Source organism: Chanos chanos, chromosome 6 (assembly GCF_902362185.1).
Source record: "Chanos chanos chromosome 6, fChaCha1.1, whole genome shotgun sequence".
Lineage (NCBI taxonomy): Eukaryota > Metazoa > Chordata > Actinopteri > Gonorynchiformes > Chanidae > Chanos > Chanos chanos.
In genome coordinates this window covers 33,642,583-33,660,913 of record NC_044500.1, presented here as the reverse complement: position 1 = coordinate 33,660,913, position 18,331 = coordinate 33,642,583, and the positions used below count along the sequence as shown (strand labels likewise).

Below are 18,331 nucleotides of genomic sequence, written 5' to 3'. Positions count from 1 at the left end.
CTTCAGTACAAATTTGTTTAGTAAATGTGAAATCAGCATTCATTGAGGAATCTCCCTCTCTCAGCCTGTTAGATGGCATAATTTAAAACAAAGAGTCCTTTGGAGATTACAGGGGTTTCTGAGAGTGACTCATGCTCACTGTAGAATTTGCGTACGTCTGTGTATGAGGGTGTCACTGACACTTTGTGTGTGTGTTTTTACGCGCGTGAGTGTGTGTGTGAGTGTGAACAGGGGGTGTTTCAAGCCTTGTGTGGGTGTCTGATGATGACGCTGTGGAATTTATTTTGGATGATCTCACATTTAAGTCTTTGCGTTGACTTATATTAACACAAAACAGACTAGAACCTCCCCAGAGGGATTATTTGGCTGATCAATGCGCTAGTAGTTAAGAGATGTTGTTTTTCTGTGGAGTGGTCCTGTTCCTGTCGATTTTAGTGGCTCCTGTTCATGGTGTGGACCCACATTGTGAGGACTGGATACCCTTAGGGACAAATGTGTGCTGTAAGAAGTGCCAACCAGGTAAGCATAAGATTAAGAATATACACGTTCCTGAGGATATGTTTTGGAACAGTTCCTCTTTCATGTCTTTCGTTTAACCACGGTGAAGAGGAAAAAGAGACGCAGATAGAAAGCAAGCAAAAAGCATTTTATTTAGCTGAAACATTTTGTCTGTTATTTAAGTTGTTTGAAAGACATGCAATGTCCTTGCTGGTGAATCTGATATATGACAATGATTGAATTTTTCTGTTTGCTCGGCCACATCCAAAAAGAATACAGAGTGTGTCTGTGGGTACATGTGTGCACTATCAGCGGTAGCAACCACAGCAATTGATGTGTGAGTTTCGCTTTTGCTTTGATGTGACATGCCAAAGAGAGTTTTGACAGAACTCTGACGATTAAAAAAAGATTTCTTTAAATGCTTTTGATACGAGAGTAACTAAAAGTTTAGGGACAGAAAAAGATATGATGGATAACAGTAGCGTTTAGATGGAAAACTGACATCTTTTTTACTAGTGTTACCATGCTCTACACTCACAAAATGAAAACTTCAAACCACAAAGAATATGAAAACAAATATCTTAAACCCAATCAATTGAAGTAGCCAAACTAGGTTTTGAGGTTACCAAACAGCAGCATAGTATACTACTAGCCTACTGACAGTTCACAGAGGAACTGGAACAGAACAGAATTACCTATCAGCTGACAAAATGTTTATACTGATTGGTGTAAATGTTTTTAGGACACCGCTTGTGGAAGACGTGTGGGAATGCCACAGAGACTCTTTGCCAGCCATGTCAGAAAGACGAATACTTGCCGGCTGGAGATCAACGTTCCTGTTTGAGGTGCACTCAGTGCATAGGTAATCCCACACAGCAAGCTAGCTGGCACGATCTGACAAATCAACACCAACAAATTTACATAAAGCTCAGTGGCTGTATATTGAATGAAACAGGATTACCATACTGAGCAGATATTTTAAAAATAAAATAATAAACATGTTGTATTGAGGTTTGAATACATTTTTACTGAAACCTCTTGACCATTTATTTATGTGTGAATACAGTTTGCCAAAAATCTATTTAAAGGCAATTTTGCTATTCTCATTGGTATCACACACATAATACCTCAGTGTGGTTTTATTTAATCCCTACCTACTGCCAGGTCCTCAGATAGAGAAGATGGCATGCAATGCTAGCAGGGATACCGTGTGTGACTGTAAAACCGGATTGCGCTGTGGAGACTCTCAGTGCTCCTACTGTGTTCAGGAGTGTGGCAAAGGAGAACAACCCACCGACAGCAGTAAGCTACAAACCAACAGCTGCCACTAAACATTTTCCAAATCCTCTTGATCTGGTTCATCCACACAGTGGGAAAAAAAAGTGTGCATTCTGTCATGTTCACCATTTACTGTTTACGTACAGGGACTTGTGAGCCTTGCCCGAATGGGACCTTTAATGACCAGATTCATAAGACCTGTCGGCCCTGGACAGACGGGTGAGTCATGATACAGCAGTGGACATGCAGTCCTAGCATGTCACCTTATGCAAACTCTTCCTTCACTGAGAGAAAATGAGCATGAGAGACAGACTGACATGCCCTCTCCCTTTCCTCCCTCAAGATGTCCAGAAGGCAAGAGGATAGTGACCCCGGGCACCGCCATCAGCGATGCAATCTGTGGCTCTGACATCAGTACAGTAAAACCAACTATTCCACCAACTGACAGACAACAGTATAGTGAGTCAAGCAGTCATATTCTAATGAAACTGATTTGGAGTTGGATGTATTCCCAGTTGTCAAACATTAGAAAAAACACTAAACACTAAAACCTCTCACTTTGAAGTAAAGAATCTCCTCTTTCAACAGTGTATAAAAAACCCTTGGAAACTGCTAATGGATGTAGCCTATGTTAGCATTATTACGTCTGCAATAACCTGTATTTGCATCTTCCAGGTTCAGAGCTTGCAGTGTTAATCACCATCTTCTGTATGAGCGTGCTCATCTGCTCAGTCGTACCACTGTGCGTCATGATTCGTTATAAAAGAAAAAAACTCATCAAAAACACCCCTGGATCTGAAGCTCAACCCGGTAAGACCTGAAGTAGTCAAGAAATCATGGGTCATATCTGTGTTGGCTTTCAGTCTCTGCTCAAGACAAGATTGATCATTTAAAAAAAGGAAAATAAATTATCATACAGGTCTCTCAGTCAACCCTGTGTCATTCACAGACTGGTATGTTACCATGTTATCAACATGGAGGCCAAAAAGATTTTCTTAAGTAAACTATGGTATTTATAAAGTACTCTTACTTGTAAATATAGTCTGATTCTTCTGTCTGTTTTTTTTCTCTAGAACCAAGACAGGAGGTACTGCAAGAGGAGTGTAGCTTCTGCTTTCCCCAGCAGGAGCATGGAGGTAGCAGTCTGAGTTCCATAGCATCTTTGGACTCTGAGGAGAAACTTCTCTCTGTGTAGGCTTGAGTAGCTGGGAATGACTGATATGGACCAGGCTGATACGGCATATAGTGTGGATGTATAATTGTGTATTTAAGAGTGCTGGTGGGGTCAGTTACTAAAGGTTTTTTGGAATTACCTTGTATTGTAAGCTTTATAAATTAAGCATTTTATTTTATTGTTGAACTAATTTATTAGCAATCCTCCTAATTTTTATAACTCTATGTACAGAGTCTTTTGTCAAGCTATTTGATAAGATTTAGCCTTGGAATGTGCTGGGAAGTTTAATCTTCACCATGTACATCACAATGTGAAAGGAATAGGCTACTGTTATTAATCTTTACAAGCATTTAAATGATATTCAGTTACAATTTGAATAAGAAAATAAAGAATGAAGTGAAACTGGATGGCTCTCAATGACATTCTATTTTAACAGACAAAGTGCTTATGTCAGAGATATTAGAAACAGTGAGCGCAGTTCCCTGACTAAGTTTCACTGCTTGTCAGCGATGCAAATGACCTTTGTGAGTAGCACAACAGTGGGTAGACGAACATGGGGAAGACGCATCAGAGGAAACGTCACAAGATTTCCCCTACGTCTCATCACATTAAGTCAGACACTAAAGTGGCGTGCACTTTAGCTCTCTCGTTCACTTAACCACAGTTTTTTTTTTTTAAAGCCAAGCAGCGGCGTGTATGAGTCACACGCAATCTCACGTGCTGCTGTAAAGAGAGTAAACAGACATAAGAGAGAACTCCAGAAAATACCAAAGGCAAGATAATCAATGACCAAATTTGTACAAGCTCTGAACTAGGTATCAAAAATTCCAATGAAAGATGACCCCATGATTTGGACTTGGATTCAACAGAGATTTGTCAACTTTCATTTTAAACACATCTAAGAATCTTTTAATCAAACAAAGTCCTTCAACAATAAGAGTGCTACATTAGACAAGAATTCCTATCTGATGTGGATAAAGTGTTAATAACAAGTAAGAATTAACACACAATATACAAAAAATGTAGATAAACATGATGTTACAGTAATCATGATAAAAGAATAATAAAATGTAATAAGAATTTTCATTGTCTCTCTATTGATTGTAACAATTTCTATAGCAACACAAATGAACAGACAGACACAATACTAGTAAATTCAGACCACTCTCCTTTCTCCCCTTTAAACTTCACCATAAAAAGTTCATTGGTGAAGGTGGATTGTGTCTGGTGACTTTAATACTCTGAGTAAAACCAAATCAAAGTGAGTTTGCATACTTTGCTCTGTGCACAAGAAAGGGACAAAATATAGCATAGGGAGGTCCGTAAAGTGAGTGTGCAGTTTATCTGTGCAACGAGTGTGTGGTTTATCTGTGCAACGATCTTCAACTGAATCCGCTCTGAAGTTAAAACTGTGGTTCAATGGCAAAGGTGACGGGTTTGGGTGTGTCCAATCCCTTAGCCACTGAATCAAAGGAGAACGACATGTTAGTATTACATGATTTAGTTGGTATTAATATCAAGGTCCTGTGAGGTATTAAAATATCACTCTCACTACGGTGTGGAGGTATAACAGTGATGATGACGTGGGGTGGGAATGACTGTGATTAAACTTAGAGAAATCTTTGCTGCGACATGCTTCTTTAATATCCTGCAGATGATAAGGAGTGTGGTGGTATCATTGTTGTTTGCAGCTCTCTCTCTTCTCTTTGGTTTTGGGGCGGGTTGATCGGTCATTCTGGCGTTTGGTTGGTGGGATGAAGGCTGGCTCCGGCAGGTAGTCATAGAAAATTGAATGCGGGGCACGAGCGGCCAGGCACAGACCTATGCAGAGAGAACACGCTGATCTGAAAACCGCCCTCTATTAACACAACGGACGTCACAAAACAATCACACTACTAACCTGAGCTTGAGTTACCCATTAACTGACTCTCCCTTTTCCTGGCTTTAAATGTTGGGTCCAGCTCCTCAGCAATATTATGTATGGGCCCCTCATGCCTGCAAAGACAGAAGCAATCAACAAAGATCTGCTTCAGACATTCTCAAAGGATAGCTGCATAAGGAATTTCTGTAAAACAAAGTAATGCTAGATTGACAGTGACTGTGATGTAGACTCACAGTGTATGAGTCCATCCCTGGTTTGGGGGATGATGCTCTTGGGAGTTGTCCTCCTCAACTGGAGAGTGAAGACCCTCAGAGTTTAGTCTCTCCCTTGGAATCTGCAGCATCTCAATCTGAAGGCAAGATAGTTCTTACAGACTGTACAGACAACTGCTGTTATATCTATATACAGAGATTCATTCATTCAAACCACTGAAGCAACATGAAATCTGTAGCAAACAACAGGTGCATGTTTTAAATAGAAATTCAAAACAATGGGGTTCAGTTCACAGAAGCACCGGTACCTTTCTGCGATTGGCATCTCCTTCTTCGTCTTGCTGTTTATCAGTCCTCCCCTGAACCTCCACATGTCGTGATCTGTGGTGGGCTTTTTTCTCCTGGCGCTGCATGAAGCGAGCAATCTCCTGGGAGAAGGAGGAGGAAGAGTAGGAGGAGCAGAGAGTGAGGAGTTAGCATGATCCTTCCCAGTTTGACTACTTTGTCTTTATTTACCTCAATATAAAGCGTAGAAGGTTATCTTGACCAAAGTGATATGTTGGTTAAGATTCATTCCTACTAAGATACAACTTCAAACTGACAGTATCTGAAACATATTAAAAACTGTAAACATAAGGAATGAATTGCCTTTGACATGTGTGTGTCTGGTCCCCTTGGGTTCCCTTACCTCATCTTGCGCCACCTGAGCTGCCCTGAAGTCCAGTGGTGGGCCAGGACTCTGAAAACAAAGTGAGTGGGAGGGGGAGTGTGGGGGAGTGTGGAGGAGTAGGTCAGACGTATACTGAAGAGACATTTTGTTCATATGTCTCTGGGTTCGCACAGGACACCCACCTTCCTCTGTGGTTTCCTGTTCTCCTCTTCTTGCAGCCTACGGGCAAGTTCAGCATCTTCCAGCACCTGCTGCAAGACCCCTAAATGCAGCAGTGCCTTCCCTGAGAGAGAGAGAGAGAGAGAGAGAGAGAGAGAGAGAGAGAGAGAGAGCGAGAATCGTTTAGTTTTTTAATGCAAACATTTTATGTTCTTTCAGGTCTATGGCTCATGTGTTATAAGAGAAAAGAGGAGCTACACAGAGCTCACAATAAGACCGCATTTTGAACAATACTCTTGAGATTGACAAATATATGCAGACCCTTAAAAAAGATAATGAGGTCTTCCAGTTACCCTCACTGAGCGCAGACTCATCGGCATTGTCATGGCAACAAGCATTACTCCTTTGTTGCCTGATTTCCATCTCTTCCTCTCTCTGTAATTGTTTTGCCATTTCCTGCAAAGTGGAAGTGGTCAGTTCATATAAAAAGTCAAAAGAGTGATGCGTCTGTATTACAATATGAAAAATACTGGCATATACATTAGAAACTACACAGATCCTCACAGATTGCATGATTTATTATTGGAGTAAAAAAAACCCATGACATCTTTCCCTCAACAACTTACTTACGTATTTTACACTGCCTACGACACATGCACATACACACACACGCACGTGCACGCGCGCGCACACACACACACACACACACACACGCACACGCACACACACTCTTATTTATATCTATTCATTACTGTCGTAGATACTGTGATATTATACTGGCACTGGCAATGGTAATATATATTAATCGTAATAATGTATATATATGGCAATGGTAATAACGTTCCCATAGCAATATTTAGAGAATATGAAATTACCATCTCCATTTTAAGGCAAGCTCTGGTTTTGTACAGTACAGTGGGTTGGTGAATTTCCCCTACACTCTCCAGCCTACTTTGGCATTAAAACCAGACCAACTCCCTTCACACACAAGAGGAAAGTACAGCTAAGAATTCAGTAACTCACCTACATGTGAGCACAGAGACAGTAGCAGACACCCACTGAATAGCTTTCAGTTCTATTGCTATGCTGCAGTGACACATTTTAAGCGGTGGCGCTTTTACAGTCTGCTGTCTCTTTTTACTGCGCAGTTTCTACTGAGTTTCCACCAGTGCGGCCTGAGAAAACCTTTCATCTGCACCACGCACTCTCCACCGAGGACAGGGACTAGACTTTTAGAAGGACTTGTAAACATCTGAGGACCTACACATTTTAGCTGTTGGAGTGAATGAATCTGAGGGGGAGAGAATCAGTGCTGTAGAATACATGTTTTTGTAGAGATTGGTGAGATTGGAACAAATTAAAATAGATGAAACAGGTAAATGTATGGGAAATATAATAAACAGGGAGGATGGAGCACCACGTCAGGGTGAAGTCATAGAATTAAACGCTGGGGTTATTATGCTAGTGGTATTATTACTCTGGTGAGTGTTAAACAAGGCTAAGCCTCTTACCTCCTGTATGTTAGAAGGATCACCAGAGTGAGGTTTTTTCACTATCTCCACTGCCAGTAGGTGGCGACATTCACTTTAAAACAAGCAACGTTAAATCCCACATGTATCCAGACAAAAACACGTGAAGAAAATTTTAGCGTGCTTCTTCTTCTGTAAGTCATACTGAGTTGACCATTTCAAAACAGCCCATTTATTCAGCGTTCATTTGATGAGGGTTTGCTCCATAGCAATTTTCATTTTTACTGGTGAACATTCAATGACAATTCCACTTAAGAGCACTTAACCAGCAATAGTCCCACGAATTACGTTACAGAGGAGTAGACCTCAAACTTAATTTTACCTCTTGACAGAGAAGAAATTCCTTGCCCAGTGTTTGTGATCTGATAATCTACAGACATGCTGCTATAATTCCCCACACTGCTTGTATATTGCTGCAAAAGGGAAGATCCCAACTCATGAATATGGGGACTTCCACTGCCAATCCAGTAACTAACTGGGGCAAACACACTAAGAGCGTTACGGTAACAGAGGTTAGATGAAGAGAGTCAGGGACTAAGCTGGGTGAATACAACGGTGAATTAGGGATCAAGGAAATTACACAGTCAACATGGTGATATTCACAGCCGAAAACATATTATATGGTTCAGATGTTTGTTCTCTGTATGAGAAAGGGCTGAACATCTGCTGTTCATGTTTGTGGTATCCAAACGTACTACTTTACTTACTACGTTAAAGCAGAGATTAGCAAAAACAAAAAAACAAAAAAACAAAAACTGTTTTGAGATTTCAAATCTGAGATTATTAGGATATAATAATAGTCTTGACCGGTCTTAACTACATATTGACATATAATGCGAATAAACATAACATTCATTTATTCCCTTCATTAGCTGAAGCATTCAGCAGCGTTGTTCTTTATTTGCCATTAGCACTGTTCTGAGAAATTTCACACTGTCAAATAAGGGAGTTCACTGGAGTGCAGCGAACTGTTTTGCCTCTCACTGGAGCAGAGCCCATACGTTCCCCACAGCATTTGTCTGGTTAGGGAGGTCTGGAGGCCGAAGGGCCGAGGCATTCTCACACCTCCGTGTATAAAGACGCCTAACAGAGCCGGGTGCCCAGAGGAGCCGGCTCTGTCCTCGACCAGTAGAGGAGAATGGCTCTGTGTCTGAACAATGTGGGAGACAAAGTACAGAGACCATTTAAAGAAAGGACTGCTCTCTCTTTTAAACGTAAAATGGCTACTGTATAGTCCCTTCCACCTGCTGGAAACAAACACACATACACACACACACAAACAACAAAGGCTTTCTTTGTGAGCGGGAGTAGTGACACAACACTATGGTAAAGTAGCATCTTGTTAAAATTGTTGACATAGTGTTGGAGGTCACACAGAGTGACTAGTAGATAAAGACATCAGGGTAGGAAAAAAGGCTCTGGCCTTAAAAGTCAGGGCGCGAGACAGGCCTTAAGAGCCGTCACAGCACCCACTGGGGTATATTTAGCCTGAGGTATATTTAGACTAATCATTGTTAGAAACCTGATTTTAAATATCGAGGAGAAATGCCTGCTGCCTGACTAGGCATATACTCTGCTCAAAAGCAGTTAAATTGTAGGGTGACAAGGTAGGAAAAATTGAGGGAAAAAAACTCAGTGACGATGTTTCCACCTCGGTTTGATGAATAGACTACTGTGTGCTGCTGGGCTAAGTCAATGTGTCTACTGACAGTGTGACGTGCTTTGTTGTACAGACAGAACAAGGTCATTGGCAGACCAGTGACAAGCTGACAGCACTGAATAAGTCAACACCAGGTGACTCATAATTAACAAACATCACTTTCTAAATGAAGCAGAAAGTATATATATGTTCACAGTACCAGGTGCTATATGAGAATCCTTACCATTACTAACACAGATGCTGTAAAAGTATTAAGAAAGTACACCTTTCTCAAAATTTCGCATATTGTGTCGATATTAAAGATATGGTAATTAACAACTCAGTGACTTCAAGGCAACAACAAGAGGGGTAATTCAATATGAAAACATACACAGAAATGAATCAAAAACCCATTTCTAGTAGATCGGTTGACTACCTGCAGAAAATTCTGGTTCAGAAACGGACAGGCCAATAACGTTTTTGCAAACTCTCTTCACGTGTACAGCAAAAGAGACTCCTTCCCTTCCCCCCTCGTGCTTGACTTTGTCGTCACTGAAGTGACCTGGCGTTGACACAAGCCAGTCTCGGGATGAGTGGCCTCACTGCTTAACCACAAGCAGAACCTAAGTCTCCTTGGAGACTAATCACTTATCACCATGGAAACACTAGTCTGCACCATGGAGATGTTTTCAGAGCCAAGTTTGAAAGCATACGAAGAGCTGGACAGAGATGGTCTTTTAGAGGAGAGACATAAAAGAGCCAATCGAGATTACAATGGCATAAAGGAGTATTTAGAGTCATCGCGTCTAAGATATTCCGAGAGATGCCACTTGACGAAACAGGAGGCTCATTCTCTCCCCCCCCCCACCCCCCTCCCTGATCTCTCTTCTTGGCCATGTTTTTTGCCTCATACAAGCAACACTCTGTAAGGACACTTCACCAGGATTCTTAATCAGCTCAAAGAACCCTGCTGAGTGCCAGCACAGGAGCAAGTGGTGTCACATACCAGACACAAATAATGTAGGACAGCAAAGAGCCAGTCAGCATCACATTTCTCACAACTAACCTCATCCTCCGCCTCCCTCCGCCGAGCCTCATCCGACTGTCTCTGAATCTCCGTCTGAATCATCCGTGCATATTCATAATCCTGCTCCACCCTGCAGATGAAATATCGTGAAACTGTTGTGACTCACGCTCCAGGGACAGGTACATTGAGCAAAGTCCTACATCTGCAAAGTTCTTTTATGTTGATGATGCACCAATATGAAAATTGCTGGCCAATACCGACTATTTAGATAAACATCAGCTGATGCCAAAATTGATTTTCTGGTGGTCTTGCTCTCAAAAGTTTTATGCTTACCTGCTTCAAATCTTACCATTCTAAAAACCACAAATTTAATAACACAACCTTAAAATAATACACAAAGTTAAGCATTTATTTTGAAAGACCGGAAAATGAAAATGAAAACAGGAACAACTACTGATTAAGAATTAGGCTAATGAGAAACTTAATTTGAAAATTGATGTTAAAATCACAATGACGTGCGATGTAATTTTTTGTATAATTTCAACTGAATATAACAGTCATAACTGAACAGGAGTTTCGAGGGCACCCACCAACAATGGTTTAGGGAATGGTGTCTGAAACGTAAAGACTGAACTTGAGTAAACTTTAAAAATGGACTTGAACCTAAGTCTTTAACTGTAATTTGTTAGTCAGGACTATGCCGTGCACCTTATTTTCTGCTAGCCCGCTCAACCTTGTTATTCTTTTCAAGGTGACAGTCTAATGTTAACATGTGCATGTGTCTGGCTATTTCATAATGAAAGGCAGACAATGTTTTATTAACAGTCTGTTTGGTATTTAAGCATGAAACGTCTGCGCAGACCCGATGAAAACGCTCTTCTGGCTGGATACGGTCCACAGGTCACCTCTTACAAACCTCTGGTATATAGACTACATTTTTTATCTTTAGACTGACATAATGGGGCTAGCCTTCAGCTGATGTTCAAATTTAAAGCCTACTGTAATCCGCTAACACATCGGTGCATCCCTATTTTAAATAAGGCAATATATCGGTTTGTTTGGACTAGACTACTTAAGCTATTGGTTATCGTATGATAAGTGCCACAGGTAAAGAAAGAGACATTGAACTAAGCTGAAGGGCCCAGAGTTTGGTTGGGTTATAAGGGCGCTCACAGCTGTTGAAGGTCCTGACAGAGTTGGGCCTGATGCTCCTCTTCGTCCTGCAGCCTCCTGGCCAGACGAAGGTCACTGTGTACCACCTGGTTCTTCTGTACATTTGCACTATAGTATTGTTCAACTGAGGAAGAAAGACAGAGAGAGAAAAGACAACCAATCCTGATTTAAAGTGAATGAATGTGTGTGTGTGTGTGTGTGTGTGTGAGAGAGAGAGTATTAGTCAGAATAGAGAGAACACAGGCACACGGGTGAGGGTAAAGGAGAGTGGAGTAAGACAGGAAAAGCATACCATGTAGTAATCTACTCACTCTCTTGTTCCTGTAGACTATGAGCTAATGCTCCATCCTCCAGCACAGAGAAACACTGGCACACTGAAGAAATCCACACACGCGCACACACACGCATACACACACACAAATAACACACACACACAAAAAAACACAAAGCATTAATACAACAGCAGAATGCTCCTAGTACCAATAGTATGTAGTACGTATTCCAGGGTTATTATAGTTTTGGAAATTTTCATTAGTTTTTATTTTTATTTAGTCTTTCAGTCTGGTTTTTGATTTCAGTTTAGTTTTAGTTAGTTTTACGAGTGCATACGCTGTTTTAGTTTTAGTTTTATTTTGAGTAATTGACTAGTTTTAGTTTAGTATTTAATTAGTTTTAGTTTTTCATGTATTATGAGAAAAGCCATGACTTACAGAAGCTGAAAAAGGAGTACAGAAAACGAAACGAAACGAAAACTAAAACGGTATGGATTTTACCTAGTTTTCATGCTTTTGAAAACTGTCATTTGTATTTTTCTTTCAGTCAATGAGATAATTTTCTCACTGCTAGTTTTAGTTTTAGTCTTACTTCTCGTTAACTATAATAATCCTGATGTAGTCACGTTAGAAAAATGGTGTAAGAACAGAAGGAGGCCAACAGATAGGCTGTATTTCTTCATTTCCAAGTAACTGTTAATACGCTCACTAAGAAACGGTGTCTCTCTTTGTCACACCATCTCAACATTACTCTCTTATAAACATTCATGCACACACATATTAGCTGTGCCAGAGACAGGAGGCTCTGGAAGACTGGGTTGAGTTTTCCACTCAAGACTTATCTCTCCTCCCCCCTGTGATCTCACACAGAGACCCAAACAGGAAACCACACCGCTGGCCAAATGGGTCACTGAAAATGGACCCATGGGCCCCAAGGAGGGTGGGTGAGTGGGAGACTGTGTGTGTGTTTGTTTGTGTGTGTGCATATGTCATATGTGAAAAGTATCTGATAAAAGATGAAGAGGGAAGTAATAATTCCCCTAGTGAATCTGTAGAGAGATGAAGTAGGAAGTAGGTTCAGACAATTCTAAATGCATACAAGTCATTATGTAGCTGAAGACGCACACACACACACACGCACGCGCACGCACACGCACACTCACATGCAAACTCACGTGCACACACACTCATACTCTCACATACACATAGATTCGCTCACACACACACACACGCACAGACTCACTAACCCTGAACCACAGGTGCAGGAAGTTTAAGAAGATTATCTAGTGAAGTACACAGTATGTGAGACTGTGGTGGTAAGTCATGGCCAGAATTGACATACCCAGTCATAGCCAGGCCTACACAGTCACTGTAGTTACTGAATGATTCACTTTAAAGGCAGAAAAGTTCTCTGAAAAAGTAATCTTGTTAACAAGCTGAATAAACTCAAAGAGGCTATGAAGTAAGTTAACCTCACATAGAGTTGCCTGTTTCTGTTTTTTTTTTTTTTTTTTTTTAACAGTCTCGCCCAACTCTATGTCTAGAGCCCTAAAATCCCCTGTGGGTACAGATTTTAGAACATTATACACTACTATTTTAGCAAGTGCTATTTTACTACAGAGAGTCTACTGTTATTTTAAGCAAGAGGAAGCATGTCTGCTTTGTTTTTTCACTCTGTAAACAGAGAGAGAGGAGATGGACTGTTGTATACCACAGCAGCAAGAGGTGGAAAAACCTCCTTCATTCTGCTCTCCAGTGTCGAGCATGAGTTAGAATGGAAAAGCTGACATGGTCACATTGAAGACAGTAACTTGCTTTCATGAAATGCTGGCACAACAGTGGTTAAGACTACTGGCATAAAAAAGGTTTTGTGTGGTAGTAAGTAAATAACTGGTACTATAAAGTTGTCAAGGTAAAGTTTGTGAGGCTTAAATGTGAAACATGTGGCCAAAAACATCTATGAACAAAAAGGGTGCAAGGAAATCTCTGACAAAGGATGTGCAAAACATGCTCAAGTTGACCCCAGTCTGGACATGTACATAATCTATGCTGGAAGAACATACACCCACGCATGGGGAGGAGGATAGAGAGAGAGAGGGAGAGAAAGAAAGGGGAAGGGGTTGTTTTTTGGGAAGGGGGGGGGGCGGGGGTTGTTAGGCCAGAGCCAGCCGTTTGACCCACTCAGCTGAGCCCCAGGCCATACAGATGGTGTTATTCAGCTTCACACAAAAGGACAGCATACTGAACGAGGGAGGGAGAGTTAAAGAGAAAGACAGAGAGAGAGAGAGAGAGAGAGAGAGAGAGAGAGAGAGTGAGAGAGAGAGAATGTTGAATTATCACCCATGCACTTTTCCTCTGTTCCCTTTCCCTCTCTGTCTTTCTTTCTTGCTCGTTCTCTCTCTCTCTCTCTCGCTCTGTCTCTGAGAAATGGCTTTGTCTATGTTTGGCTCTGGCTGCTTGTACAGTAGGAGCTGATATAAATATCTGCCCTGGTTGGGGAGGGGGACACAGAGGAGGAGGGGATTAAGGGGTCCTGCACATGGCACTCAGAAAATGGGGTTAAGCAGTAACTTTCAGAGACACACTGTGGAGTCTGTCTGTCTGCTATCCAGGAGTACTTTCCATTTATTCCCTGAGGCACAACTGAGAAAGTCCGTGTTAAGCAATTTTTTTTTTCTAATTTTTCTTTCTAATACAGATTTTGTTTTACAGATTACAATACTACTCTGCATTTTAATCAGCAGGTCTGTAACTATGCTGACTCTAAGCTAGAGGAAATTTTGTCAAAAAAAAAAAAAAAAAAGACAATGCTGCACTTGAACTTGATGACACCTCTTTCCTGCCCTCCACCCCACATCTCACCCCAGGAAACAGAACAGATCCTTGTCTCCTCTCAAATCCTGTCTGATGGACCAGTTGTCTGTCTGTCTCTTGGGAACACTTCAATACATGAGTCCTCAACAGAGTGTAATTAGAAGGAAAGTGTGCGGAATGGCGTTCACATTCTTTCTGTCTTATCAAGTCTCTCCAGCCTCCACTGACTCTCGTGTCCGCCTGTGGCTTAGATCAAATTCCTCAGCGATGAGGACACCTTCTAAATGTTACTGACCAATGCTTAAACATCTCTCAAAGACAAACAAACATTGTCTGAGTTCATGCTGGTCAATCTGTCCCTCATGGGAACATGTATTAGTCTATTAGTCTATTTGCATACAAAGCTGTTCTTATGGACTTAGTAATTGTATAATATTTGTAAAAAAAAAAATTCAAGTTCATCACACACACACACACACACACACACACACATATATATTTATATATATATATCAAAGAAATTGAGTGATTCTGCTGAACAAAGTGTTCAAACACTTATTGAGACCCACCGTTGTGGACGCTTGGAAGGTGAGATTTGTCAATTTCGGCTTCAGTCATTGCTGTGTCAATGCTGAGGTCAGATGAGCCGAGCGTGGTGCATCACAGAGCTTCACTGCATCCACAGAGACAGGACCTGAGAGACACACAAAACCCTATATACACACACAGACACTGGAATGATGCACATAAATATACAACATAACCAACATGACAACTCGGGCAGTTCGGGCTGTTGCCAGTTCAGGCTGTTGAATCTGGAAGTCCTGTTGGTTTTTTTGGTTCTACAAACCATTATCTTTGATTGGCTGAGAAGTAAACACACCTGCTTCTCTCATATAAGTGAACCTCAGGTGAGGAGGGAAAAAAGAGGCTGGCCTGTGGACCTGTGCATATCTGGCTGAAATGGCTGTGATTTTACACTATTCGAAACTTTTAATAAGACAGACTGATAATTTATCCTAAAGGCTCTCAACGTTGTCATAACCTACAGTCAAATGAGTGTTCATTTGAATTTTGAGATGAAATTCATAACAAATACAGATAAAATATGGTTAAGGAAAAAAGTGGTAATTCATCCTTGAGACAAAATAACTGTCAACTACAAAAAAAAAAGAAAGAAAGAAAGAAAGCAAAAAATACAAATTAATGATGAGAAAGGAGAAAGCTGAAACATGCTATTAATTCATTCATTCCTGTTCTTTACACTTGAAAGCTAAGGATAAGTCAGTGCATTCATGGACACAACAACCTGCCAGAGCAAATCCTGTACTCTTAAATATTTGTCTCTGAAGACCTCGGTTAAGTTATTGGAAAATCAGAACAAAATACAATAATTTCCAAGTTACCGGATCATCTACGGTACAATTAGTCACTTATTATTTTGCAGTGACTGGAAAGTAAACTGTAAAAGTTGCAGTAAAACTTAAAACGAAAACATGCAAGTATCTTAAATAGTAGGCAGAATGCACCATCCGTTAAATTTGCCAAAAAAAAAAAAAAAAAATACACAAAGGCAACTCTTCAGTATGATAGATACTGTCAACCCATATGCTTTGGGAATATATCAAAAATCTTATTTTCACCTCATAAAGAGCGTCCCTCTTCTTTAGACACTGGCAATGCTTCGTCTGAGTTGGTAGATCCTTTATTTAATTCGTCAGACCAACATCACTCGGCAGGAAAACATGCGGTACATCCATGTTAATGTCATTCGGGATTTCAGCCGTCTCCGTTTTGTTGCCCAGTGCTCCGTTAGTATAAGCCACTACAAGATGGCAACTCCCAACGGACAAATTTCACCCTGTGGAATTATTAACCTGTGGCATCAGTTCTTTTCTCTACCTTGCTAATGACGAAGTACAACGTAAATGATGTATGACAACGAGATCCTGCACAGGGTTTTATTATGTATTAGCACGTTGACATAAAAGAACAACTTCGTTGCCAAATACCTGCCACTGATGATGTAGCAGTGTCAAAATTCTCGGTTAATGTTAACAGATTTAACGGGACAGGAGTACACCCTCCTCACCCGCCCCCTCCCAAAAAAGTAACACTCCATACTGGCGGATCTAAAGAGTTTATGTCAAATCTGAAAATGAACACGAAAAGAATATCTCTCCTCGCAATTAAAATTACAGGGCAGTATGTTACTGTAACATTTGCGCCACCTGCTGGTAATCTCTGTGTCAAAAAAATGTTTCTTATTAAGTGTTTCACTTAACACTATCGAATTAAGAACTGTCTTCCAATAAAATGGTAGAGCACCAGAAAGTGATAATATGTCAGTAGCATTAACTTCAAGAAAGTAATATAATATCCATCAAAATCAAAACCTTTTGCAGGATAAATTCCTAACGGTTTAGAACAATTAATGCAGGATAAATCACATCGACAGCCACATGTTGCTGCAATCTACCAGGTCCAGGAGGGTTACAGGGTTTCATTCAGATAACGCGTCCGTCTTAACATGAACTTATTTTCTACAAGCTATTACTTTGACAACCCTACAACTGCCGCCACCCCGCATAAATTAGAGTTTATGGGAGACGTCAACAGGGATTAATGTGTGCTACGCAATGACAGAGGCACAAGCAGTGAATTACTGGAGTATTTATCACTGATTCACAAACAAATGACAGCGAGCTTGCTGCGTTTCAGTTCACTGAATTCAAATTAAGCTTTACATATTAGAAGCTAAAGCTTTCTGTACTTAAGATGAGGCTGGGATAGTTCCATAATGCGTCAATATACTTAGAAATCTGACTTCATTTGATTTTGTTGAAGTCCTTTTCATAGAATTAAATTTAAACATCAGTATTTTCATCTTTAATTGACTGCTCAATATTAAAGGCCTGAAATCCAATTGCAGTCCTTCCTACTAATAGATGCAACAGGTGCATGAGGTCAAAACTCATATTATAGAATTCATAATTTGACAGTTGATGCATTTTCAAATTCTGTTGATGTTGTTGTATGGAAACAGTCACAGGTGGAGTACATACTGCAATGGATATTTATTTTAGCAGTTTCTTCAGGGATCTGGTACAGGTCAGATACAAGTTGCCTTGCTCTCAAAAATGACTTCAAAGTGAAAAGAGAGGTTGGTGCTGGATGTTAAACAGGATTTTTTTTTTCCAAATTAGGGTTTAACAAACCTTAACTTACATTAAAGAACCTATGTGGCAGTTTTTCTGGTTTCAGTTGTACTGCACTGAAACATATGTGGCGAGACAGTTGCACACAAACAAGTATTAAAAGGATGTCCATTCACTATCTACATATCGGTGAGGCAAAACTGAACTGAACTCTCCACTGACTTCATTGAGAATATTGGTTGCTCTTTCTATCTATCACTTGCCCTTTTTTTGACCCTCTTAAAATAGAAAGTCCTGCCAGACCTGGAGTGAACACTGTGCGGAATCAATCTTGTGAGTCTCTTAAATATATGAATTAAGTGGGCAATTTGCCTGCCCGTCTCCACGGTGGTGAGCGGAGGGCCACAGATACAAAGTGTTCGTCTTAACACCTGCGTTCGGTGGATTTATGGACTTGGCTGAATTACATGCCAGGGTGGTAAAATGCCGGGTCTCGTCCCTGACGCACAAAGCTACGTTCGTTTGCCTTTTTTATTGATCCATTCATTCACGTACCCTGTTAGCCAGACTCTGAATTTACAAGCACCAGAATATGCTAAAAGATGCATGTCAAAAAAGGTCCCAGGGACGGGAATGAGGGTGTGGGGGAGGGAGGGGTGGGGGGAAATAAAGGTGACAAGTGTGTTGTGGGCGGGAGGGGGGGGGGTGAAAAACAGGGTGCTCTGACTCCCCAGAAGAGAGAGAGAGAGAAGTATAAAAGCCAGAGGCAGGAACAGTAAGACTACATCAAACTCAGACCTCCTGAGGAACCCTAAGAGAGACTTTGGGTCATCTTCACTTGCCGTC

General features: G+C 40.8%; 2 protein-coding genes across 2 annotated transcripts; one reads left to right on the top strand and one right to left on the bottom strand.

Moving 5' to 3' along the window:
• Positions 1–392: 392 nt before the first annotated feature.
• Positions 393–2,971, top strand: tnfrsf9b (tumor necrosis factor receptor superfamily, member 9b). The gene is made up of 7 exons (XM_030778286.1): positions 393–519; positions 1,241–1,360; positions 1,663–1,800; positions 1,923–1,995; positions 2,120–2,190; positions 2,452–2,586; positions 2,850–2,971. Exons 1-7 carry the CDS (start codon positions 393–395, stop codon positions 2,969–2,971), a joined length of 786 nt encoding a protein of 261 aa, XP_030634146.1.
• Positions 2,972–4,625: 1,654 nt separating this feature from the next.
• ccdc50b (coiled-coil domain containing 50b) lies at positions 4,626–14,945 on the bottom strand. Its single transcript, XM_030778686.1, has 11 exons — positions 14,897–14,945; positions 11,553–11,615; positions 11,242–11,365; positions 10,108–10,198; positions 6,227–6,329; positions 5,897–5,997; positions 5,733–5,783; positions 5,353–5,472; positions 5,066–5,175; positions 4,851–4,945; positions 4,626–4,771 (listed from the first exon to the last, which is right to left on the bottom strand). The coding sequence occupies exons 1-11, from the start codon at positions 14,943–14,945 to the stop codon at positions 4,626–4,628; spliced, it is 1,053 nt and encodes a 350-aa protein (XP_030634546.1).
• Positions 14,946–18,331: the final 3,386 nt, after the last annotated feature.

Coding starts and splice junctions, on each gene's coding strand:
- ccdc50b (XM_030778686.1), bottom strand. CDS start 14,945: ATGACTGAAGCCGAAATTGACAAATCTCACCTTCCAAGCGTCCACAAC. Junction 11,616..14,896: donor CCTTCCAAGCGTCCACAACG/GTGGGTCTCAAT, acceptor GGATTTCTTCAG/TGTGCCAGTGTTTCTCTGTG. Junction 6,330..10,107: donor GGAGGGAGGCGGAGGATGAG/GTTAGTTGTGAG, acceptor TCCACTTTGCAG/GAAATGGCAAAACAATTACA.
- tnfrsf9b (XM_030778286.1), top strand. CDS start 393: ATGTTGTTTTTCTGTGGAGTGGTCCTGTTCCTGTCGATTTTAGTGGCT. Junction 520..1,240: donor CTGTAAGAAGTGCCAACCAG/GTAAGCATAAGA, acceptor AAATGTTTTTAG/GACACCGCTTGTGGAAGACG. Junction 2,191..2,451: donor AATCTGTGGCTCTGACATCA/GTACAGTAAAAC, acceptor TGCATCTTCCAG/GTTCAGAGCTTGCAGTGTTA.